At 43.2% G+C, this 26,739-nt stretch overlaps 1 protein-coding gene across 12 annotated transcripts in view; it reads right to left on the bottom strand.

Moving 5' to 3' along the window:
* The window catches only part of Gtf2i (general transcription factor IIi), a 95,761-nt gene that overhangs the window by 33,826 nt on the left and 35,196 nt on the right, over positions 1 to 26,739 (bottom strand). For 6 of the 12 annotated variants that reach the window (XM_047533698.1, XM_047533700.1, XM_047533701.1 and 3 more), the window contains 8 exons: positions 23,822 to 23,876; positions 23,408 to 23,451; positions 20,135 to 20,212; positions 12,662 to 12,721; positions 10,764 to 10,820; positions 8,875 to 8,937; positions 1,446 to 1,556; positions 377 to 442 (listed from right to left, as the gene is read on the bottom strand). In XM_047533698.1, coding sequence (XP_047389654.1) covers positions 377 to 442; positions 1,446 to 1,556; positions 8,875 to 8,937; positions 10,764 to 10,820; positions 12,662 to 12,721; positions 20,135 to 20,212; positions 23,408 to 23,451; positions 23,822 to 23,876 — 534 coding nt within the window. The remainder of the gene's footprint in view (positions 1 to 376; positions 443 to 1,445; positions 1,557 to 8,874; positions 8,938 to 10,763; positions 10,821 to 12,661; positions 12,722 to 20,134; positions 20,213 to 23,407; positions 23,452 to 23,821; positions 23,877 to 26,739) is intronic. The other 6 variants (XM_047533691.1, XM_047533694.1, XM_047533693.1 and 3 more) reach the window with 6 other exon arrangements.

Genomic DNA, 26,739 nt, shown 5'->3' on the forward strand with positions numbered 1-26,739 from the left:
TATACATCAACGACAGAAAATACAGGCATCTCAATGAATCATGGATTTAACACAGCAGATCAGAAGCTCAGGAAAATAACCTTCAAGTAATCTTTAAAATCCAAGACTTTGCCATGATATGTAAACTCATCCCCAAATGTGGATGCTCAATGTTTAAAAGAAATGCTGACAGACAATTAAGGAAATTAAGACTCAAAGTTTCTCATCTACAGCGGCTGCAGGTGACCTGCAAGGGAGAGGGGTCACCTTGAGGGGGGCAGGACTCCCTCTTTGGCAGATCAGCCACGGGCCCCTCACCTGCATGGCGAATGAACACCAACGCCACCACCTGAATACTACAACGAAGAACTAAAGGAATTCTCCTGTTTAGACGTACCGTATTTTCTTTCAAACAATTCTTCCACTTGTTTACGTAGATCAGTAATTCGAGCATTCCATTTCTCTGAAAATTGAGAGCAAGTTGATGGTCAATATCGAAGGCGTGGGCAGCTCTGCTGTGCTCCTCCTGCCCCATCTCCTGCTTTGTGTCCGGGGTCAGAGTCTCACCAGCCCCTCTGATCTCACTGCTTTCCCAAGGGTTTTGCCCTTTTCTGTGGTTCTTTCAATGATTTTAAAGAGAGATTATTAGGACATTTTAAAGTTTATTTTCAAAACCCTTCACAATGACTACCTCCCTTTTTAAAACCTTTTAATTTCTGACAAGCAGGAGGTCAGAAAAAAACAGTCAAATTAAACGGCACAAAACAAAGGCAAGAGCGAGCCAGGTCTCCAGGGCTGTGCAGGAAGCCTCCCAGAACAGGTTCTGGTTGTGTGGAAATAAGACTTCACAGATATGCAGCTGCAACTTGTAACAGAATCCTAAAGAATAGAAACCTAAATAAATTTATGTAAACAAAAATCCAATTTACATCTAGTAGCTGTGACTTTAACAGGGTAGAATATTAAAGATACTATCTCCAGGGCTGGGGACGTGGCTTAGTGGAACAGGGCTTGCCCAGCAAAGCCCTGGGCTCAATGCCCAGCACCATGAAGTTAAAAACAAATAACATAAATATGCTGTTTTCAGACATATATGAGATAAGTATTCTCTTTATTTAAAATATGGCTCACACATATAATTCACCACTAACCTTTTATTTAGTCCCTTAGTCCACCAGCTGGGGGTTGGTATATTACCAGGTGGTAGTCACACAAAGCAAATATGAACATCAAGAAGTGAAACAGTTCTTACATAAAGGAAGTTTTAATGCCAAGAGAAATAATCACCAAGTCGTCAGCACTAATTGAGTCTACTCCTTGTAATTAACACCAGAAGCTACCATGCCTGAGGCTTCGGTGAACCTGACTGGCTGGGCCCACTTTCCAGGTAAGACCACGTGCGCTACAGTCTCCTGACTACCACCAGGACGCAGAGCAGCAGAGGTCCTGCTCCAGAGGGAACCTACCGAAGTTGAACTCCCTCACTTTCCGCTTCCCGGCGTTCGCAGGTTCCGTGACTGGCGGCTGTGGAGGCTCATTGCTCTTTGGTCTCTTGGTGGGTGGAGAATAATCATCATCTTGAGAAAGAAAACTGTCATTACTGGAGGAACAGGCCACCCAAGTGCCAGCCCAGGCTGTTCACCTCTCAGTATTCAGAGGCACCTGGAGCATCAAGGGCCACTCCCACACGGTCCCGCCAGCAGAGTTCCAGGACACATCTGCCACCTCCCACTCTCAGCCTGTGCACGACTGCATCCTGCTCCTTGCCTTTGCCTGCTGTTATTTTTAATTTGCTCCATCTGAGATGTCATTATAAAATTCTTCTTCCTCAAATATTTTTCAAATGGTTGCCTAGAATTTTACTCTAAATTTTTCAAAAACAAGTTTTTACAGTGATAGTCACGTAAAATTGCACAAACACAGGAGGACGACAAAATAAAGCCTGAATAGAAAAATATTTACACTGAACTTACAGGAAACCCAAGCATATATCATCAAGGGAGGCTGGGTTAACTGCATCAAATACAATAACTGCATCAAAGAAAAGGCTACGTCCCTTATGACAGATGCTTGTTCATGCAAGGACCATGCATGAACAGGTCATGGGATCTGCACGTGCCCACAGCAGAAGGCACTTGCCAAGGCTCCGTGCTAATTTGCTCATGAGTGTGTCTCAACACCAGAATCACCATGGTAACTCTGCCAAGTCCCCAAAAATGCCAGGCAGCATGCTACTCAGAGTTGTACTTAAACATCACCTGTAAATCACAGAAAAGACCATCTTAAAGAAACTTTATTTAAAAACAAATATAGTATAGAGCAGAAAATAATCACTGTTAAGGAGAAAACAGCATGGATGAGAGGCCTGCCTCAGAGCAGATGGACTCTGCTCACTCCATAACCACGCAGGCGCGGACAGCGCAGGGTGACCCGATCCTGTCACGTCGCTACCAGTGCAGCCAAGACCACACTCAGGTAACTGTTCACTGACCATGAGGTCAACTCTCAGGAATGCCAGGAGCACACATCTGAAGCAGGGCATAGTGGCTCATGCCTGTGACCCTCACCAATTCTGACTGAGGTCAAAAGGACTCCAAGTTTGAAGGCAGCCTGGACAACTGAGTGAGACCCATCTCAAGATAAAAAGGTGTCTGAAGGGCTAGGGGTGTATTTGGAGGCACAGTACCCCTGGGTTCAATCCCCAGTACTGCAAGGAAACACCTGCCCATTGGCTGAATGCTGCCTGGGCAGCATAGGCAAGCTTCAGGACTGTTTAAAAAAAAAAAAAAAAAAAAAAAAATCTCTTTCTTGCCATGGGAGAACCCCCAACCCCAGTGGTGCCGGGGACTGAGCCCAGGGCCTTCTAACACTGAGTCACATTCCCCAGCTCTTTTTACCTATCACTTTGAGACAGGGTCTCACTAAGTTGCCCAGGCTTGCCTTGAACTTGGCTCTTCCTGCCTCAGTTTCTTGAATTGCCAGGATCACAGGCATGCACACCACACAAACCAAGTGCTAGGTCTTAAGGGGACCTTGAGTGAAGCTGAAAACACTGGCACCTCCTTCCCTGTGGCATCAGGGCACACAGGCACTACTGCACTGGCTCACTGCTTCTAGTCCTTCCAGTAACGCCAAAAGGGACCTCCAAGTATTGCCAACTGTTTCAATCAACTGGAGAAAAATGGTACCAACCTAACAGGCACCAAATAAAATCCCACTGGAACCTCCTTATATGTTTGGCAAGATGAAATTGTTTTTGAGGATGATACTTTTATTTCAGGAAAACACATTAACAAGTTCCAATGTTATAAAAACTTTGACGTGGTGAGGCCACTTTAGAAACCTGTGTTTCAAGGAAAATCAAGGAACGAAATCTGACAAAAAAATAACTTAAAAATTACAAACTCCCAGGAAAGTAAGACTTGTCTAAGTCATCTGAGTTTATGAAACTACTAAGGTTTTAAAGTAGTCAAAGATCCTATAAACAGATTAAGTTAAAAACGTTCTGATAAATTCGCTGAGTATCATTTTTAAGTTTAATTCTCAAAATACACTTTTAAAAATCCCATTTACTGACTTCAAAACGGACTTTAAGAATCCTAACGATATTTTTATTCTGGTTTCCAAAAGGTTAACAATAAATGCTGTCACCCTATAAAATACTGTGAAGACCATAATTCTTTAGTAGTAGGATTCTTTTAAAAACCTAACACAATGAGTTCTAAAACAAAGGTATTACCCCTTAGGCTAATATAGATTCCCATTTTCAATGACCACTGATTTAATTACATAAAATGAAAAATGAAAGTCAAAGTATTAAAAAGAAAATACAGCTGTGTAAGAGGTAATAAAAAATAGCAAAGGAGGTCTATGTTAATTTCGATCACAATCTAAACCACTTTAACCAGGCCCAAGGGAAGGCCGGGTCTGACCTGCACACACACGAGCTGCAGGGAGGTCCGGATCTTAATGAAGGTAATGTGATCAGTCAAAAGAGAACTCTAGGGGCTGGGCTGGGGCTCAGTGGCAGAGCGCCTACCTTGTATGTGTGAAGTACTGAGTTTGATTCTTAGCACCACATAAAAATAAATAAAGGGAAGGTATTGTGTACATCTACAACCAAAATTTTTTTTAAAAAAACTTAATAAAAAAAAAAGAGAAATCTGGGAGTGCTTACAATAATTTAACAAAGACTGCAAACTATTACAAATGTAGTTGACATCACATTTGTTTCTAACTAATGAAGTTCCATCAAGAGATGGATTTTGTTTATGATAAAATACCACACCACAGTCTACTGAAAAGAGAGTCCATTTTATAAACTGGTTTATTAAATAATCTTTGGGTGTGTTGTCACAGTTCGTCAGTTATGAATTTACTCAGACCTTAGCTTTTGCTCCAAGGTAGGGGAAGGTAGGAGAAACATACTACTGGACCTAAAATCCTTTCTGAAAGGATCAAATTCTGCAGCACAAAACCCCACATAAATCTGCAGGGATCTGATCTAGGGATTGGTGCCAGCACCGAGCACTGCCATTGGGCCAGAGGCTCAACATGATTAACGACCGTTTCTGTGTAACAGGGCACACACTCCAGACGCTTCCAATCCACACTCAAAAGTCCGACATCATCAAAACTAGAAGCTTCTAACATGAAGTTTCAAGTACGTTACCGCCTGAAAACAGCCTGTCGGGGATGTGTGGTGTCAAGGTTACCCCTACCAACAGTGCACACCCCATGCCCCTGAAGCAACACTGGCCACAGGATCCCTCACCCAAGATCTGTATTCAGAGAAAAACCTGTTTTCCTTTTTGCAATCCATTTACATGCCTAGACTTCAGAGTTAAAGTCTAGCCAGTGCATTCTTGACGGTGAACGCGCTGATGCACTCTCTGACAATATTTTGATGGACTTTTCCTCCCCCTACTAGGGATCTGACCCAGGATACTCTATCACTGGACTGCACTCCCAGACCTTGTTATTTTGAGACAAGCTCTCCCTGTGCTATTGAGGCTGGCCTCAAGCTTGCCACCCCACATAGACTTTCATCTTAATCAAATTGGTAATTTTTTAAACACACAAAGTGACATTCAAAGTTAAAAAAAAAAAAAAAATCAGGTATACTGAGTGTCTTGAAGTTAGAGACACCAATTACATTACACAATTCAAATAAATAGATCCCATTTTTTTCACACATGCATCCAAATTATAAGTCACCTAAAACTCACATTTTTACATAAAAAATTAGGTATTCATCAACTATTTAAAAGCCAAAGAAATTTACAACACAAACTTTAAAAATGCTAACCTACACAATTTACTACAGTAACATTCAAGAGAAACACAGTAGCTAAAGTGGAAATAGCAAGGCCTGTGCACTTGACCTTTAACACACACCCAACATCAATCATTTCTCACCTCCGCTGCCACCTACCTGCTCCAAGCCCTCTCTGTGCCCTGATTAAGAGCCCCCAAACTAGTTTCCCTCCTACTCTACACTGTTCTAAGTGTTTTCGACAGTGACTACATCTTGAAGTAGCGGGCAGGTCGTCACTCCTCTTGTCAAAGCATGCCAAATGATTTGTCTACTTTGCCCTCTGTCAATCTCCAGCACCCAGAACAGTGCCTGGCACACACAAGGTCCCCAGTATCCATGGAGAACTTGAGTGAATATGCCTACTATAGGGCTTACTTACATGCCTGAGCCAACTCTGACAGCCATCCTAAGCACGAATTCCACAAAACGTCACCAGAGAATGCCACATACCCACCATGATCACCAGAACTCTAATGGGACATTAACCCAAACTGCTGTATGTAACTCCTCTAAAATTCATTTGTGTATAAACAATTGAGTCTTCATCAAGTGAGTGTCTAGCAGGTATAAAAATAAAAACAAAATTTTCAAATATTAAGCTCAGATTCTCTAAACATGACTGTAACAACTGTAAGACACATAACCAAATATATACAGAAGGACTTATGTACACTTTTTTTTTTTTTTTTGCAGTGCCAGTATAATACCAGGGCCTTATGCATGCTAAGCTAGCATTTCACCAATGAGCCACATCCCCTCCCCTTTCAAAATAGACTAAAATAAAACTTTCGAAGATAGCTAACATAGGAAGATGACAAATAAATAAGAAAATAAATTTACTTAAATTCAATTAAAGAAAACAATGCAAGAAAATAATGAACTGAGGACTAGGCCACAGCAGAATGAACACACGTGAATGACTCAGGGTTACTGAAAACAAACTTTATAATAAGGAAACTTGAAACCAACAAGTCCCTGCATTAGCTGAAGTTAGTTCACATGATGACGAGCCCTAAAAAATGCTAAGATTTTCTCTGCACATATCACAGATAACCTAACTGGCAGTGGTCAAATTTAGCCCCAAACCCTAACGATGCCTATGACACTGAGGCCTGTGGTGCCGCCGCTGCCCGAGTCCCAGAGCGCCCGGGGAGGGCCAGCAGCACCATATACAGGCACGCTGGCTGGCGTGCTCAGGCCGAGGCCATGGGAGGGTAAGCGGGGAAACCCTGAACACGCCAGGCCCGCCTGTGACTCGCCTGCGCCGCGGGAAGAGGTGACAGGAGGAAGTAATGTCTCCCGGTAGGCAGGAGCATCTGCCCCTTCAACTGGCTCAGCTCATGAAAGGCAGGCATTGTTTTCCTCTAGACGCAACACCATATAGGGAATACTGTTTCCTATCACAGCAGTAAGGAAAATATATCGGCAACAAAATTTTTCTATTATAAGGATAGACTAAAATTTAATTTTCTATCTGTGGATATTGAACAGTTTCTACCACTCTGCAGTCACTTTTCCAGAAAAGAACAAACAGTACTAAACAGACAAGCGCAGCAAGTTCTCATCTGACCTTCCCTGTTGAAATCAAAACTTAATGTTTACCTTCCTTACTGGCTGGCAAGGTGACTGATGACCTTCAGTCTACAGGTGAACTACACACAGGTACCAAGGGAAAAGAGGCCTTGACTGATATTCCACTGGTGTTCTGAATGTGAAGAATTAGTCTATATAATAAAATTCTACTCTCCAACCACAAATTTGGATGGTAACTCAGATTTTACCATGTTTTAGTTTAAAAGAAATGAGAGTCATCACTGCCCCTTAAAGACTTAAAATTGAAAAAACTGATAAATGCTTTAGATCTGAGTCATTTATTTCTTGATTTTTGTAACATCTCATTAAGTCATATAAAAGTGTTTACTTTCTAAATTTGTAACAACCTCTATCTGCTTTAATATTTGATATAAACTTGGTTATTAGTCTTATCCAAAAGTTTCATTTGTATAATTTTAATAATCACTCATTTTTCTTATTTCTGTAGAAAAGACAAAGTTCTGAGTGTTTTTTATACACTCTTATAAATGTTCTCCTCTGACAATTAATGAGGTCTTTAAAAAGCAATAAAACCTCAATTATTTAATGAAAGACTACAAACACTATAATGTACCTTTTAGGTTAGTAAAATTCTGTTAATGAGGAAAGGAATCTGTGCACTAATCAATCGAGATCAGCACACTAAGTGTGAAAGGATCTCCCACACTGGCAGATGTGACCAGTCAGCGTACACTGCAGAGGCAAGAGAAGCAGCCATCTGGAGCAGCCGGACTGGCTGAACTCCACCAATCACCACGCACACTTGGGGACAGGGACAGTGAGAAAGAACACCCAAGCGCCTGAACCAAAGGTTATGCAGCAGTTAGGAAGAAAGAATTAAGGAATTAAGTACCAAAATGTGTGGTTATACGGGGTGGAGGGCGTCCACAGGATGCGTGATAAAAATCTGCTCTAATGCATGCAGAACGCCTCTGCACTATACAAAAATACATCCGCAGACCAGCACACGTGCATGTGGATGCATAGTGCCCTGCAGCCAGGTTCCAGAGCCCAGGGTGAGGACAGAATGGGGTGAAGAGAATTCCTGTGCTGTGGGAAAGGATCACTCTGCCGGGGAGAACTTACAGGAGGATTGTGAGACATTAATTTAAAAGGAAAAAGATCCAATCCCCATGTAATAATCATCTCATATGAAAAGAGATACTGTTTGCTTGCTCATCTCTCCTTCTGCCTACCTTTGAAGAAAAAAACTATAGAGATGATTTTCAAATATGCTCCAGCCATTGCTTCAATAAATCACATGTAAATCACTCAGCAGTACTGAGGGCAGGCACAGCTTTGAAGATTACCGACTACAGAGGCACTGGCGTGGATCTGCAGGGTAGGCCAGGTGGGAGGCTGAGGAGGGACGCTCAGTTGAGCCAGGGAGTTCAAGATCGGCCTGGGAAAAGGGTGGAGCCCCTTCTCAGAAAATAGTCATCAACACTGACCAGCCAGGAATGGTGGGCATGCCTCCAGCTACTCAGGAGGATCACTGAATTCAGGAGTTCCAGGCCACCCTGGGCCACAGAGTGAGACCCCCACCTCAAAAAAAAGCAAAACCTGACTAGAGGCTCATCGCTTTCTCCTACACTCTGGTTAAATGTAAGGGGCTCCAGCTCCAATTATGTCTCTCCTACCACAACCCAACAGATCACAGAATCTGCTTTTGTAGGAATCAGTTCTGGTCATAATGATAATGCCCTTTTAGTTCCCACTGAGAGAGGGTGTGCTTTGGCCCACTGTGGGCCAGTGCTGTCTTCTACAGCTCAGCTCTCTGTCTCCAGCTCCCGGAGCACCAGGGTGCACTGCTGGGGAGTGGGCTGCTTGGTCACACCAACACACATACATGTATGTATATATGTCTCAACTCCTTCCACAGGTGTCCTTTAAGAATGAATGGAATGCATACTTAGCAATGTGAATGTGACACATTTTTATGACCAGAAGTCAACCTTTGGAATCAAGGCTTTTAGACAACTAACCTTCAATAGTCACCTCAACTTCAGGGTCCTCACTTGTTTCTGAAGGGACATGTTGAGTAGAATCTTGAAAAAAATAAAATTCTAAAATGACATTCATTATTAAGCATTTTCCATATGTTCCAACATTTTACTGATTTGATATCCAAAAGCAGCCTACAATAAAATGTAACTGGCATTTTAATTCATTTCATATTTGTTAAAAAATATTCAACTCTGTTGATTATAAATAGGGATAAAAGAAACAAAACTAGAAAACCTCTGTAAAATTATTAGATTATACAGTTACCTACATTAACTAAGGATTCAAAAAAAAAAACCATATTTCTTGCAGAAATAAGATCACAACAAACTCACAATTATTTTCCTGCTATAACTAGAAAACGCCAGGATAAAACAACGCTTCCCACTGGAGACCACGTATCCCCCTTGCAGGCATCCTGGCGGGTCTGGGACTGTTAAGTGAGACCACAATCAATGTTTTGATGGAGACCCCCTCAGATCAAGAAAATGACTGTGACAGACATGTACATGGCTGTACCTTTCAACTCTGTGGCAAGGTACTTTCAAACACTGTCTCATTATATTTTAGTCAATGTCTGTTGGAATGTTAGTGCCACAAGCTCAGCTACAGGGTTGTTTCAGTAGCTCTCCTTCATTTTGCACAGGCTGAGAGATTAATTGATTTGACAGAGATTATGTTTACTTGTTAGTACAGGAATAAAGACCAGAACCCAGGTTCAATTCAATTCTGTTAGGAGTGGATTATGACAATTAAAATTTCCTCAAAAACAAAGTCTTTCAAAGCCTAACATCTAAGGGCAGAGTTACACACCTGAAGCAACCTGTGCTGCCTGTGAACCCTTACACCTCACACGCCTGTGTCCAGGTCTGCTGCTGCTGGAAAGACCACCCATCCAAAACTCAAGTGTTTGAAGCAGAGAGATTATCAAATTACCTCCGACATCAAAACATGAAATGTCCCCCATACAACTGGCTAAAGTGCTTGAAATGAGCACATCAACACTTCTGAGAAAAATGTATTCCAATTAGAAACCCCAAGTCTGTGCCTAAATTTGGAACGACTGCCTACGTTTCAGAAACTTGAAGTTCTCTCCTTTTACTCCAAGATGGTAAAAGGAAATTCATGATTTTTTAAAAAATAAATACAAGGAAAATAAAACTACAGAACAGATTCCCTTTTTGAGAAAATCAAGGCAGGATATGAGCAGTTTGTCTGAACTCTGATGCAGTCACCTTACCAGTCCTTCTCCTTGACAATCTACAGCCTCCCGGAGGACTACTCGGTCTCGCAGCAGGAAGCCATCGCACATGGTGACAGCGTGACCGAGATCCTATAGCTAAAAGCTGCAGCACACTTCAGTATTGAGTCCCCAGACCAACGCCAGACATCTGGGACACTGATAATGTGGTTCAGGGGGCACTCATTGGTATAAAATAAGAGACCAACTCCTTCATTAATTTTATTTATGACATATCACCATACTAAGATGTAAAGCATTGAACAGTATATTTTAAAATAAATATCAACATAGCCAGTTCTGATTTTATTTCTAAAACACTTGAAGCTATTTTCCCTTAAAAGATTTTTAACATGTCACAGAAAAACCAGAAGGGAACAGCACCAACCCGGCACACACCGGGCATGAGGAGCGGTACTCACCCCAGGGTGGCCGGCCCACCTGCTCTGATGGCCGTACTGAGAAGGGAACGGCCCGTCCTAGGTCTCTAAAAAGAAAACTGCTGGCCGAGAAGGCAGACTAAACAATCGTCTTTTTATCTCCAAAGACAGTATTTTAAGAATGGTATGTATGATCTATAAAATATGATAATATAAAACTATAGTAAAATTTAAAACCCCTTTCCCTAACCTTCTGCGGGCACTTCCATTTCTGCTCCTTCGTTGCCTTCTGAAGAATGATGGCTTCCTAAAAAGAAAACAAATGAAATGTACTAAGCCAACAGACACCCACACAGGAAGAAGAATGGAGAACTAGGTAACAACACAAGCAACCTAACATAGAATGAGTGCACACAAACGATTCTTAACTCTTAGTGATTAATTCAAACAATGTTCTCTAATTCAGAAAAATATCTAACATTTCTACTTGGAAGCTAAATGCCTTTTAAAATACAAACTCAGAGAACGAAGCTGGGGGCCTGGGGGTTTAACATCACTTGTTCCAGACTGCACACCGCGATCACCGGCAGGTGCTGGGGCTGAAAAGCACAGCAGCCTCAGGTACTGGGCCCACCTATCAACAACCCATAACAGCAACAGGAAGACAAACCAAGGAGCCCTGCTCTGCTCAGAGACTCGGCAGGCACAGGGCTGCACACCTCCTCGCACTACAATGGAGCTGCAGAAGCTCTTCCCCCACCACTTCATCACGGCTGCACTTAAGGAACCTCAGAAGGTGGAACCTCAGGTATTACCCATAGTCTCAAAAGCATCTAATTCAGGTAACAAGATCTGCCTGCTTCTAAACACTGGAACATAAAGCAACACATCAGGTTAGGCAGGCACGAGGCAGACAGGCTCATGCTAGGGAAGAAATGACCTCAGACTCCACAGAGCCACAGGTGAGTGCCCGAGGCGCCCAGTCCGCAGTCCCTGCTCCTAAACACCTATGCCACCAACAAGGGACAGGTGCTGAAGCACTGCCTTCTAGTGAGGGCAAAAAGACACCAGCCCTGGGCAAGACTGGCCGCTGAGGGCAAGAAAGCAGGCCCATCCACCTGTCCCTTCTACTGGTGACTAAGTCCAGTCACAAGCTTCCTAGGCTAAGGCCTCAGGTAGAGGGACGTTTATCCTGATTAACTGCAGCCTCAAAATGGTGATTGAACTGACGAGCCGGGTCAGCCTGGGCTGGTTTCCAATCTCTGGCTTTATCAGGCCTTGATTATCTTGAGATTCTTTTCTCCTTACTTTATACTGTGAACTCATCTGAACTCAAAACTACAGGCAAACGTATATTCGCGCAACTATTTGACTTTAATACTTTCTCTATACACACGCCTTCCCTTTGTTCTTTACCCTAACTTTCGAAATTTTGGACTCTTAAGATCTTTGACTTCAAAGTCAAAGGAGACAAAGCTGTCAAGTCAAAAGGATGAGAGAGAATGGAGAAGAGTCCAGGAGTCAAAGGAAAGCCTGAGTCAAGGGCGAGCGAGGCCGGCCAAGGTGGTGGCTGTGGAGACCAGGCTGTGTCCTCCACGCTCTGTTAACCTGAAACAGACACTGGCAACAGGGCACATCTAAGAAAGTCAATCTCAGACTCCCGAAGCCCAGACAGACAGAAGCAAAAGCCATCACTAACAGCCTATGATCGTCAATTTGGGAATGCTACACAGAAATTCCAAAAAGGCAATCAATTAATAAACTCAGGGATAAGTGATAGTTTACAATCCTTTCAAAAACTAAGTATCAATATGACCTTATCAATAGTTACATCACTAACTTTATACAACAACAACCTTATTTCTGACTATTCTGATATAAGGTATAAATGTGTACTTTACCTTAAATAGGAAAGTGTGTCATGTACCCATTTCGAGATTCATTACTAGATTCACAAAAGGGAAAATTTATTTTGAAAAATTGTTGCTTGTGAAGTTCATTTATATGTTTAAAAAAAAAGGCCATTACATTTTTTCCTTTTCCATTTGGAAAAGTAATAATATAGTTATAAATAACAAAACAGTCTGTCCAATATAAAGCAATTAAATACGAACAGGATGTGGGAGAACAGAAGTGAAAAAGTTATACCTTGCAAAGACTTCGAAAGGGGCAGTTTTTCATCAACATCATCAGTTTCAGAAGGGCCTGCTTTGGGATACAAAAATAATACTTCAAAAGTAATGCCCAAAATATATTTTGGGTCACTTTGGTGAACAAGTTTGGTGAGATATGAGAAAGAATGGCCTCTTTACAAATAAAAAAAATGTTAAAAAAAAAAAAAAAAAAAAAGACTGACAGAATGAGTGAGGTTTACTTATGGTCTCAGCGAATGGGAACAAGCGCATCCAGGTAAACCCAGGTACAAGCAGGCAGAACAACCTTGGAGATGGCTGGACACATGAACCTATGGGAATGGCGTGTCTGAAATGGTGGTGGGTATGGTTTTTTAAAACAGCAAAATGTTCAAAACAGTAAACTGCAACTTCTATTTCACACAGATTATGAATGCAGGTTTATCTTGTGGGTATATTTGTTTCTTTTTGAACAAATATTTGCTTTTTTTTTTTTCTATCAATGAAGAAAGACGCAAAGCAAACTAGGATACCTTCCTTAGAATCTCAACATGATGGAAACGATCAGTGCGCTTAAATCACCACTGAATAAATGAAGAACTAACAGGTATTAATTCAGACTCCCCCTTTCTATGGAATCATAAGCACTTCTTAATGAGTTGACACAGTTCTTTCCGATTTTTAGTAGATAACATTTTGGGTTAACCAAGATTTCACAAAGCACTACAGAGATTTTGACAATACATGTATTTGTCAACAAGTTTTTCAGTGATCAATTTAAAATAAACAAGGTTGTAATTTCAGTTTTTTTTTTTTTTTTTTTTTTTTTTTTTTGTGGTACTGGGGATTGAACCCAGGGGCACTTAACAAACGAGCCACATCTCCAGTTCTTTTCTGTATTCTATTTAGAGACAGGGGCTCACTAAGTTGTTTAGGACCTCACTAAGTTGCTGAGGCTGGCTTTGAACTTGCGATCCTCCTATCTCAGCCTCCCAGTTGCTAGGATTACAGATGTGGCCACCGAGCACAACTCAATATCCACTTCTTAACATAAAAAATGTTCTTTCATTAACTCGAACACAAACCAGTCACCTCTGAATGTCATTTGGAAAACAAGACATTTGAAAGGCTTTATTAATGCATAAAAACTTCACGAAAATGCACCAAACTACACATTACAAGCAATGGACATAGTGTGAAAGAAAAACAAGTGTCATGGTTTGGATGTAAGGGTCCCCAGAAGCTCATGCGAGACAATGAAGGAAGGTTCAGGGGAAATGGCTGGGTAATGAGAGCCTTAATCATCAGAGTTAGACCTGCCATGGGATGAGCTCAGCGGAAACTGAAGGCGGGCGGGGTGTGACTGGAGGAGGTGGGTCACTGGGGCTGAGCCTTGGGATATATACACATTTGTAGCTGGCCAGTGAAGTCTCTCTGCCTTCTGACCATCATGTGAGCTGCCTCCCTCCACCACACTCTTCTGCCATGATGTTCAGCCTCAGCTGGGGCCCTAAGGAAAGGAGCCGGCTGTCTGCGGACCAAGACCTAAGACCATGAGTCCCTAAATAAACCTTTCTCCTTTACAATCGTTCTTGCCGGGTCTTAGTCACTGCAGTGAAGAAGCTGCCTACAGCTGTGGGCTGAAGCTGTATGGCAGGGCTGAGGCCCGGGTGCAATCTGCAGCACAGCAAAGAACAGAGACCGGTCTGCATGTGGAGCCTCAACCAAGGTCAAGGCTCTGAACTCAGAGTCCCAGAATCACACGCCACACTCACTTCTTCCTAGTCATGCAACCCTGGATAAAATACGCAGGGTTCTTGGAGAATGGTGCACTACTTCTAAGTCTCACAGATGAAGCACTTGGGGCGGGTGTGGAGGGCAAGGCCTGGGTGCAGTCCCCAACACAGAAGAGACGGAGAAGGGAAGAGGAACAAGAGTCAGAGGTACTGAATGACGTCTAAGGACCTGCTATACCCCTAGGACAACTTCGGCTCCGTGGCTTTCTCGATGTTCTGGAGTTCAGGGGTTGGGGGCTGAGCCCAGGCTCCTGCATGCCAGGCTAGCGCTCCACGCAGAGCAGCAAACTCAGCCCAGACCTAAATATTTTTAAGGAGGTCATCTTTAATTATAAACATATTTCTTATGATTCCCAGTGAATGAATTTTCTATTTAAAATAACATTGTGGGTTTCTAATTTAATGAATGACATTATGTTCAGGTAAGCTGTTAAAGCTATCTGTGAATAAGTACAAAGTATTTTTATAAATGATCCACATTTTAGAAATAATACTTATTTGCTGGGTACAGAATTTTCTATGTACATCAATTAGCTTATCTCTGTTAGCTATAGAGTTAAAATACTCTATAAGCATTCATCAACTTGATTTATTTTCCACATGATTACATGCAGACAGATGCATAATCTTATTTATTTTCTACTTTTACTTTGAGGTTACATTGTTAGATACCACATATCAGTGGTTTTAGTATCAGTGCAGAGACTCACTTCTTCATATGCTTTGTCCCTTCGTGTGTTATATGATCTCGCCCGGCATCCCCACCTTTTTGCCTCAGATTAATATTGCTAAACTAAGCCAAGCTCAGTGGCCACTCCTGTAATCCCAGCAGCTAGGGAGGCTGAGGCAGGAGGGTCACAAGCTTGAGGCCAACCTGAGGAGCTAAGGGAGACCCTGTCTCAAAATGAAAAATTAAAAGGGTTGAGGATGTGGCTCAGTGGTAAAGCACCCCTGGGTTCCACCCCTTGTGCCCCCAAAAACAGGGATTTTCTGTTTTGGTGACCACTTTCCATTATACCTTCATATATCACTACACCTTCGAATCTATGTCGTTCAACAGCATACTTTTAAACTTCTACTTGCCCTGAGCACATTTCACTCTTGCCCTCCCAAGGCTGGAGGTGCCCACCTAGCACTACAGAAATGGAAGCACCCCCAACCCTCTAGCTGGAGGGCTCTGCTTGCAGAACCTGCCAAGAGCACGGGTCACTGTGACGAACACTGAAGGTTTGCAAAGAAAATGCAAAAGTCCTCCTTCCAAAGCACACACAGCCAGGTGCAGGGGATGCAGGGCCTCACGTCTGTCATTCCAGAAGCTAGGGAGGCTGAGGCAGGAAGATCTCAAGCTCAAACACAAAAAAGGGCTGGGGATGTGATCCAGTGATTGAAACCCAGAACAACAACAACAACAACAAAACCTGCATGATAGAAAACTGATAAACCAAAATCAGAAATGCAAATCTACAGCCTGGCGAGGTGGCACATGCCTGTAATCTCAGCATCTGAGGAGACCAAGGACGAGGATGACAAGTTCAAGGCTCACCTCAGCAATTTAGCAAGACCCTGTCTTAAAATAAAAAATAAAAAGCTGGGATGCAGCTCAGTGATTGAGTGCCTGGGGTTCAATTTCAGGAAGGGGAGGGGAGGGAATCCACAGAGAAAACTGAAAACTCCAATATTCTTTTCTTAATAAGTGACAGAAAAGAGCCACTCACTCCACTGATGCAGTCAACCTGTCACTTGAGGGAAGCCCCAAGACTGGAAAGCACACCTTGGAGCACACGTGTTGTGCTCACCAAGGCTGACTGTATTCTGGGTCACAAATCAAAGGGAAAGTGAACTCACACAAATCATGTAAAAGAAACCCAAGACACGAGTAACAGAACAATATCTGAAAAACACACAAGCACATGGAAATTACTCCTAAATAACCCACAGGACAAGGAGCAAACCACAAGGAAATTAGGTACTTTTAATAGGATGAAAATAACGACAAACCAAACGCTGTGGGGCTACAGTTCGTGCCAGTGGCTGAGCACTGGCCTAGCGAGCCCTGAGTTCAACCTCAGCACAGGGGCAGCTAAAGCGTGCTCTGAGGAAAATTTATGGCATTAGATGCTGATTCCAAAAAAGAGGTCGCAAATCAAGAGTTTAATCTCCCAGCTTAAAAACGGCAAAACAGAAACAAAATTAAAGCTGCACAGGGAAAGAATAAAATCAATGAAAGTGAAAGCTGGTTCTCTAAGGAGAAGAGGAACATTTGAGGAACCCGTATCTGGGGCCAACGGTTCAAGGGCGACAGTTCAGAGAGGCACTTGAGCAGCTGGGGATGCTGCTGGCACACGTGTGCAGAGGCCAGAAAGCGAACAAACACGCAGCACAGCCCCAGACAGACACGCCTAGGGCCCACTGCTCCAGGTGCAGGCATTGCTGAGGCCGGGACCCAGCTAGGCACACCAAGACGGAGAGACACAATCACAGAACTGGGACTCAGGGAGACGGTGGCACAGCCTCATAAGCACTGGAGGGAGAAGACGACAAAGGAGTTCTTTGCAAATCTCCGTGACCTAAAATTGGAGTGTGTGGCTGAGCATGGCGGTGCACACACTCAAGCCCAGTTTCTGCAACACAGCGAAACGCTGTCTCAAAACAAAAGGCGGAAGGGGCTGTGGATGTGGCTCCGTGGGAGAGCACCTGCCTACCCTGCTCACAACCCCGGGCACGATCCCTGCACCCTCAGCAACGATCACACAACAATACAGCCTAACCAAGCAGGCCAAGCCCAGGATGGGGGCTCTCAACCATCCTTTTTACAGACCGCACAAGAGAAAGACCAAAGCACCTCAAAAAAGACCGTTAACAAATCCAGCATTTAAGCTTCATAAAAAACAAACTATAAACAGCCTGACCTTTCCCAGCCTGACGAAGGCCCTACAAAGAACTCAGGTGTCAAGCTGAATGATTTGCTCCTCAAACTGCCAACAAGGTGACAGCACCTGTTCTCACCACCACTCAAATATGAGAGATGCCAGCCAGGACCACCGGAAAGAGAGAAGTTAAACACCAGGTGAAAAAGGAAGAAATAAAATGACCTCAAGTTGCAGACAACTCAAGTATCTACACAAGAAAAGCCAAAGATTTACCATAAAGTTTCTAAAATAAGTGAATTTAGCAAAGTCACAAGATAAAATGTATGTAAAAGTAAACTGTAGGAGCATGTGCTAGCAATAAACAGAAGCTGAAATAAAAGATTTTGAAGTACCTTTCCTCGCACGTGGGAGGCACTGGGTTCCACCCTCAGCACCACAAATAAATAAATAAATAAAGGTATTGTGTCCATCCTCAACTAAAAATGTTTTTTAAAAAAGTACCCTTCCTACTAACACCAAAACACATGAAGCAGTATAAATCTTACAAACCACAAACAACAGCTGTCCACTGAAAACTCCAAATGATGACCACAGACACGGAGGAAGAGTCAACGGACAAGACACAAAGACTTAGCACTAGGCTCAGCCCAAACCCACCCAGACTCAGCACAATCCCCATCAAAATGCCCAGGTGCTCTGCAAACAAACCCACAAGCTAAATGCTTTTAAATTTACATTAAAATATAATTGTGAAAAAGAATATGAAGTTGGAGGATGCTCATGGTCTGATTCCAAGAACAACTATAAATCCAGAGTAAGCAAGGCAGTGGAACATTGGAGGAAAGACAGAGATCGATGTAACAGAACGCGCCCTAGAACCGACGGACACGAAGAGAACCCAATGGGAAAAGAACATTTCTTCAACAAGTGGTACCATAAAGATTGGGATGTCAGTATGCAAAAACGTAGACACCATACACACAAAGATTAACTAAAAACTGAATGTTCAATGCACCTAGATTAAAACTACAGAATTTTGCACAACAGGAGGAAGATCACTGTCACTTTCAGGTTAGAAAAAGATTTCTTAGATGACACTTAAGCACAATTCATTCAAGAGGAAAAATACCTCAATAAACTGGACTTCACCAAACTAAACTACTTGCAAATCACATGACAAAGGGCTTCTATTCAAAATATATAAGTAACTGCCAAAACTCCTTTATTAAGAAACAACATGCAGGACTGGGGTGCTGATAGGTGGAGCAGTGGAACATCCCTGGATTCAATCCCAAGTACAACAAAAACTGAAAGAGAGACATCGTCAGAAGTGACTCAGTGTTTGCTGTGTTGATTCCTAATGCCACAGCAGTAAACTACTCGGAACTGACTGCCAAATATAGACTTCAAGGAGGGGGAGCACCTGCCTGGCATGTGTGAGGCCCTGGGTTCAATCCTCAGCATCAGAAAAGGGGGAGGGGGGCGGAGAGAAAAAAAGAGAAAGAAGGAAAAAGAGAGAAAGAGAAAGAGAAAGGAAGAGAAAGAGAGAGAAAAAGAAAAGAAAAGCAAGACATTCACCAAGACGCAATCTCCCCACAGGTCCCACACTGGGGACTGAACCCAGGGGCACTTTACCACTGAGCTTCATACCAGCCCTTTTTATTTATTTATTTTGAGGAAGGGTTTCTCTAAACTGCTGAGGCTGGCCTCAAACTCCTGAGCCTCCTGCCTCAGCCTCCCAAGGAGCTGGGTTATAAGTATGTACCACCGAGCCTACCACCATGACATGATCTAATACAGACACACAGTTATTCATAGAATAAATGTATTCAAAACACTTTTTAAATGCTCCAGAACTAAGATGCATCATTTAAAGAAAATAAATACATTAGGCAAAATACAAAGTAGAATCACACTGATGAATCCTAACACACCCACTAAAAGCAGATGAACTAATAACAAGCACATGTTAAGTGCTGACCAGGATGTGGAGTAACTGGCTCCCTAAACTCCTGACAGACGTAAAACATCACAAAGCACTCGGAGATGTCTGGCATTTGCTGCAAAACTTAAAATACCAGCTACCCCAGCTACCCAGCTCCGAGAGCAGTGAAGGCCATGCAAAGACTGACGACAAAGACTCCCAGCAGCTGTCTCTGTAACGACTTCAAAGTGGAAAAACCAAGTGGACACCCAGGGACACAAGGATGACAAGCTGGTCCAGGCACACGGACGGCAGTGTGACCTTCAGCAGTGCAGTGGCTCCAGAGGCTGACCACGCACTGCCTGACCCTCAAGGCAGCCTCGGGGAGGGCACGAGGCCATGCTGCTGCCCTGCCGAGAGGGTGAGTGTCTGAAGATTCCATTTCCATAACGCTAAGAAGACACCAACCGGAGGTCAGGAAGCGCGGGAAAGGAGGGGCTGCAAGAGCACACAGCGAACTCAGGGTGAGGCTGTCTCGCTGTGCTGGCCACAGTCGGGTGGGGGATGGTTTCTGAGCAGGCACATCACAACACAAACAAGAAGTTTACTCTGAATTTTTTTCACACATTTTTCAAATGACACTGGAATGGAAATTGAATTCTAATATGCACCATGATTTTTGCTCATCCTTTTAAGAACGTTAATAGCTACTATATTTTCCTTACAGATTATTTTATTGCCCATTTTCTACATGTCTTATTCCTGTGGTGAATTATTACAAGGACACATGTCAATGAAGGACAAATCAAAAAAAAAAAATTAAGAAATTTCAGTAAAAAATAAATAGTGATTTTAACCACCAGTGACATTTAGAAAGTAAAACTGCTCAGTAGTGTCACCTTGGAGGTTGTACTGGTAGTAGTCAGGGTCTTCTGACTCCTCCTTTACTGTCACAGCTGCCATTTCCAGAGAAATGCCTGTAAAAGCAAATGAAGCTAACGTCAGGGCATTTAGCTAGATTGTGCAGAATACATATTTAAAGATTTTGAAAGAACAAAAGCTTAATAACAGCAGAGTGGAAAAAAATCAAACCAAAGTTTTAACAATTATTAATATTCTGAGATTCTTTCCTGTAATTTTTTTCCTCACAAATTTTTAACTTTGAAATTAAAGAAAACTGGTCCACTTACAACTGTGACACATAATCCAAAGTACATCTTTGTGGCCAGACAAAAGATTACATATTTCATCATTCCGCTAATATGAATGTACAAAACTGGCAAAAGAAATCTGTTGTTAAGACAACCGAGTGGTGTGCTGACGCGGGGGCACACACCTGTGACCCCAGCACTCAGGAGGTGGAGGCAGGAGGGTTGCAAGTTCAAGGACAGCCTGGCCCTCAGTAACTCAGTGAGACCTTGTCTCAAAATAAAAAGTAACACATGCTGGAATGTGGTGCAGTGGTAAAGCACCCTGGTTCAATACCTGGTGACTGGCAGCCTGCTGAGTCAGGCAGTGGGGCTGGGTTCCCATGAGAACTGTTCTCATGTTCCCTGTTCTGCACGTGAGTTTTCAAGTCGCCACTCCACCTTGACCAAGAACAAACCAAGATGCTTCTGGGGTCTGCAGCAAGGGTGCAAACACAGCAACTGTGCCCGACGACAACAGGCAGGCCAGGAGCAGTCTCGCAGCAGGACGGACACTGGGCAAGAAACTGCACCTGATGGCCCACTGGAGGCTGGCAGCAGGGACATCTCAGAGTGCACCCAGTTGGACCCAGGCAGGAGAGAGCCTCACCCCGGGGAGCTTCACTGGGGGCGTGGCAGGTTCTCAGAGCACACGCTGGACAAAAGGAACCGCTTTCCAACAGGGGGAGCCCCGGGACGCACTCAAAGCCTTCCTCCAACCCCTGCAGCTCTCCACTGTGTGGGTGGGGACCACAGTATGAGGCTGTCTCAGTATGCAAAGGTGTCTGCTCCACCATGTCAGTCTCTGCCACAAGAGAACCCTACAGGGAGCCGACAGGGCCCAGGAGGGGAAGGGACTTGAACATGCCTGCTGTTTCTGTCGAGCTCACTTCTCCACACACTGCTGCTACCCGGCCACAAGGAGGCCCTTCTGGCTGCCAGATTTCCGTCACGATCAGTGACGACTGTCAATGAGACCTCAGACCTGGGGCACAGCTCACAGGTGGAGTGCACCAAGCGCAAGGCCCAGGTTCAGTCCCAGCACCACGAAAGACAAACAGGGCCCTAAATATTGGTACCAGAGAGAGATACCAACTTGGAAGTCAAGATTAAAGGCTGAGCCAGGCGTAGTGGCACACCTGCAATCCCTGAGCCTTGGGAGGCTGAGGCAGGAGGATCAAAGTTCAAAGCCAGCCTCAGCAACATAGTGAGATCCTGTCTCAAAATAAAAAACATAAAGGGGTTGGGAAGTGGCTCAGTGGTTAAACGTCCCTAGGTTCAGTCCCCAGAACCAAAAAAAGTGGGGAGCAGCCAGGATTCTCTACCACTGAGCCACATCCCCAGCCCTTTTTATATTGAGACAGGGCCTTGCTAAGTTGCTGAGACTGGTCTGGAAGTGGGGATCCTCCTGCCTCAGCCTCTGGAGCCATTGTGTAAGATGTTTGTTGAACCATCTGAAAGCAGAGTGAAAGGTCCCCAGGCGGGCTCTGCAGCACTGGAGACCGAGAAAGACGTTAATGACAACCGCTTCCCACCACCTGCAGGAGGACGACCCAAGATGTCACTACTGCGCCAAGACGTGAAAATGTGCTTTAGACAACTGGCATTCCTGCACCCCACCTGTAACCCATGGCGGTTTGTGCGATCTGTGCCTTCCTTTAATAAGTAAACACCGTCCTTCCCAGTCCCAAAGGACAGTACCAACTATGCTGCAGTAATAACACACTGTACTCTTTACGTGACAAATTGTACTGCAAAGGATGAAGCTGCCATCACTGACTCTCAGCACAGACGTGGGAGAATAAGAGGTGGTTCCAACAAAACTGTGATCAAATCAGGAAGAGCTATCCTCTAAATCATCAAAACACCTGTGCTCTAGGAATGAACCAAGGCAAGAAAGCAAGTAACAAGTGAAGTGACCACAATCGTGCTCAGATCCAGCACAGCTTAAACAGCAGAACGCAACTCAGCCACGTGGAACAAGGGAGAGAGGCGCCGAAGCATCAGGAGAAAAGGAGTAGATACTTACGTCTTGATCCTCCCTAGCACCAAAAGTAAGACTGAACCTTAAGCCCACGCGAAAGGCAGTCACGGGAGCAGAAATGTCGGCATCAGGGCTCTAGGAAAGGACGGAGGGTGCCAAAGAGAAAACACCAGCCTGATTCGTGGGGGTAGGAGGCCTTCCCAAGTGCTCTTGGTCCTCCACGTGCAAAACCAAGAACTCACACTCACTTCACAGCCACTGAAATTCACAATGGATCCTAAGTCTTACGTGAAAACTAAAATGATAAAACTTCATGAAGAAACCAAGCTTAAGTATTTGTGGCCTTAGGTTGGGCAAACATTTTCTACACACAGCAAAAGCATAAGCACTGAAAGAAAAACTTGAAAAACAGAATTTCATCAAAATGAAACATGTGCGAGCCAGGAATGGTGGCAAAAAATGTAATCCCAGTGACTTGGAGTCTGAAGCAGGAGGACCACAAATTTGATGTCAGCTCCAGCAACTCAACAAGAATCCATCTCAAATTAAAAGTGCTCACTGAACAAGCATGAAGCCCTGGGTTCCATCCCCAGCACCATCAAAAAAAAAAAAAAAAAGACTAAAAAAATACTTGCAGAAGTTACTTCTGGCCAAGCGTGGTGGTGCACACCTGTAACCTCAGGGCGCGGCAGGGCTGAGGCAGAAGACAGCAAGTGCAAGGATAACCTCAGCAATGCAAGGGCCTAAAATACTTAGCAAGGCCCTGTCTCAAAATAAAAAAATTAAAAAAAAAAAAAAAACAGGAAGGGCTGGGGATGTGGCTCAGTGGTGAAACAACCCTGGGTTCACTCCTCAATACCAAGAAAAAAAAAAAAAAAAAAAAAGCAGGTAAATTTTCAATATATAAATTATACCTCAATAACCTTATTTTATACAACCTTGTAAATTAAAGGACATTCTTCTTTAACTCTGTAGTTGATTCTAAAAGCACTAGTACATACCAGAATCTTCTGTAGGCTCAGTTTTCACTTTGATGGGGCCACAACTGAAAGAAGGAAGAGATAGGGATCAAGCTGTGTGGGGTGAGAGACACTCACAGTACCCAAGTGGGTTCCCGGGGCTGACCATCACCAGTCCCACCAAGGACACACCCTGAGTCACAACCTCCAGGCATTTTCACAAGAGGGCATTTTCACAAGCTCCCCAGGTGATCTGACTGCATATGAAACTTTGAGCTGCTTCAGTACTCTAATAACAGCACAGAGTGCAGCAATTTTTTTTTTTTTTTTTTTTTTTTTTTTTGCGGTACTGGGGATCGAACTCAGGGCCTTATGATTGTGAGGGAAGCACTCTACCAGCTGAGCTATCTCCCCAGCCCGCAGCAATTTAATAGCACTGATGAAGGCATGTTTTACCTTCCACCTGGAGACAGTATGGGCCTTTCAGCATCTGTTACCATCACACGACCACCTATGAACAAGAAAGAAATTAAATTTAGGTCTTCCCAACACTGCAAACATGACTAATACTTCCAAAGACTTTTCGTACTGCATAATCTGGGGGCGGGGGCTGGATTAGAAGTAGTGTATTAGCAACATAACAGTATATTAGTTCTTCCATAAAGAATATGCAGAGACAACAATCATCTGACAGCCTTTCAACCGCAAACCCACCAGCACTTTTCTCTTTATGAAAATGCTTTTATTTTTGTCAGTGAAATTCATATTAAAATATACCACTCATTGAAGAAGCCAGAAAAAGACTGCTGGTGTATAAATGATGATATACATTGTTATTAAGAGTGGATCTAAGCTGGACATGGTGGTGCATGCCTGTAACCCCAATAGCTGGGGAGGCCGAGGCAGGAGCACCATAAATTTGAGGCAAGCCTCCACAACCTAGTGAAGTCCTAAGTAAATCAGTGAGACCCTGTCTCTAAATAAAAAATGAAAAAGGGCTGGGGATGTGGTTCAGTGGTTAAGCATCCCTGGGTTCAATCCCTGATATAAAAGACATAATGGCAGTTATCAAGAATACAAACAATAAATGCTGGCAAGGATGTGGGGAAAAAGGCACACTCATACATTGCTGGTGGGATGCAAATCGGTGCAACCAATCTGGAAAGCAGTATGGAGATTCCTCAGAAAACTTGGAATAGAAGCACCATTTGACCCAGCTATCCCACTACTGGTTTATAACCAAAGGACTTAAAATCAGCACATTGGGTTGGGGACATATCTTAGTTGATAGAGTGCTTGCCTTGAATGCAAAAGATCCTGGATTCAATCCCCAGCACATCAAAAAACAAAAACAAAAACAAAAACAAAAAAATCAGCATATTATTACTGATGCAGTCACATCAATGTTTATAGCAGCTCAATTCACAATGAGCTAAACAATGGAACCAACTTAGGTGCCCTTCAACAAATGAATGGATAAAAAAAAAAAAGTATATATATACATACACACACACACATACATGCATGATGGAATATTTCTCAGCCTTAAAGAAGAATGAAATTATAGCACTTGCTGGTAAATAGATAGAGCTGCAGAATATGCTAAGCAGAATAAGCAAATCCCCCAAAACCCAAGGCTAAATGTTTTCTCTGATATGTGTGTGTGGATGCTAATTCACAGTAAGAGGCGAGGGGGTCTACAGAAGAACAGAGCTGCTTTGGATTAGGCAGAGGGGAGTGAAGGGAAGGCAGGAGTATGGGGCAGAAGAGATAGTAGAATGAATCAGACATTATTACCCTATGTACATATATAATTATACACTAGAGGGATTCTACATCATGTATGACCAGAATGAAAATTATACTCCATTCATATGTGATGTATCAAAGTGCATTCTACTGTCATGTATAACTAATTAGAACAAATTTTTAAAATTAAAAAAAAAAAAAAAAAAAAAAAAACCTGGCTGAGGACATGGCTTAATGGTATAGTACTTGCCTACCATTGCCAAGGTCCCAGGTTCAATTGCCAGCACTGCAAAACCAAAAAATTTTAAATCTAAATTTTTAACAAATGTGACAAATAAATCTTCTTTCTCTTAAGATCAAGAGGGCATACAGAAAAAGAGAGGTCAGTTAACTACCAACCTAATAGTCCTGCTGACACGAAGAACAAGGTATCCACTATCACACTACTGTTTGATACTGATTCCAGCCAGGGCAATAAGCAAGAAATAAAGGCGCTCAGACTGCAAAGAAGACGTGAACTGTCTTGATGCTCATACAGCACAGTTCTCTATAGAAAGCCCAGAAATAGAGAGTCAGGGTCAGCTGACTTCCAACCAAGTTGCCAAGGCAACACAGGGAGAAAGGACAGTCTTTTCACTGACTTGTTCTGGAATAACTGGATACACACACACACACACAAAGACTGATTAACACCACCCCCTCATATAACACACACACACATTAAACCAAGAGACTGCAGACTTGGGCTAGGGTGCAGTACAAGGCCCTGATTTCAATGCCCAATCAAAGGGAAAAAAATAGACTGATCTAAGGTGAGACCAAAAACCTTACAGGCACATGCCTATAATGTCAGTGGCTCGGGAGGCTGAGGCAGGAGGATCTTGAGTTCAAAGTCAGCCTCAGCAAATTAGCAAGGCCATAAGAAACTCAGCAAGAACCTGTCTCAAAATAAAATATAAAAAGGCTGAGGGTGTAGCACAGTAGAAGAGAGTGTCTGGGTTCAACCACCACCACCACCACCATCATATCAAATGCAAATCAAAGCCAAGATGAGATACTACTTCACACCCATTAAAATGGCTAAAATAAAGACAAGCCAGTAGGGATACAGAGAAACGGGAACACCCATACTGCTGGTAGAAACAGAAAATGGTAGAGCCACATCGGTAAAAAGTGTCTCATTTTCTGAGGGTAAACCCAGCAATTCCAGTTCTACAAATATGTACAAAAGAAATGAAGGTACATGTCCAGACTAAAACATGTTCAAGCACGGTCACAGCAGCATTACTGCTAACAGGGTAAACAACTGGCATGTTCTTCAAATATAGAATGGATAAAGAGGTGGTAAGTTGTTAAAAATCAAGGAACTATTTTTTTTTTTTTGCAGTGCTGAGGATTGAACCCAGGGCGGGCCTTGTGCTTATAAGGAAAGCACTCACCAACTGAGCCATATCCCCAGCCCCTCAAGGAACTATTGATATATTCAACAATCATTGCTGCCTCTCAGTGAATCATACTCAAAAAAAAAAAAAAAAGGCTCATCTCAAAAGGGTGGATGTTGATATTCTACTACTGTAATATTTACACAGACCAGGCCACATTTTACCACCGAGCCCCATCCCCAG

This window comes from Sciurus carolinensis, chromosome 18 (assembly GCF_902686445.1).
Source record: "Sciurus carolinensis chromosome 18, mSciCar1.2, whole genome shotgun sequence".
NCBI classification, from domain to species: Eukaryota; Metazoa; Chordata; class Mammalia; order Rodentia; family Sciuridae; genus Sciurus; species Sciurus carolinensis.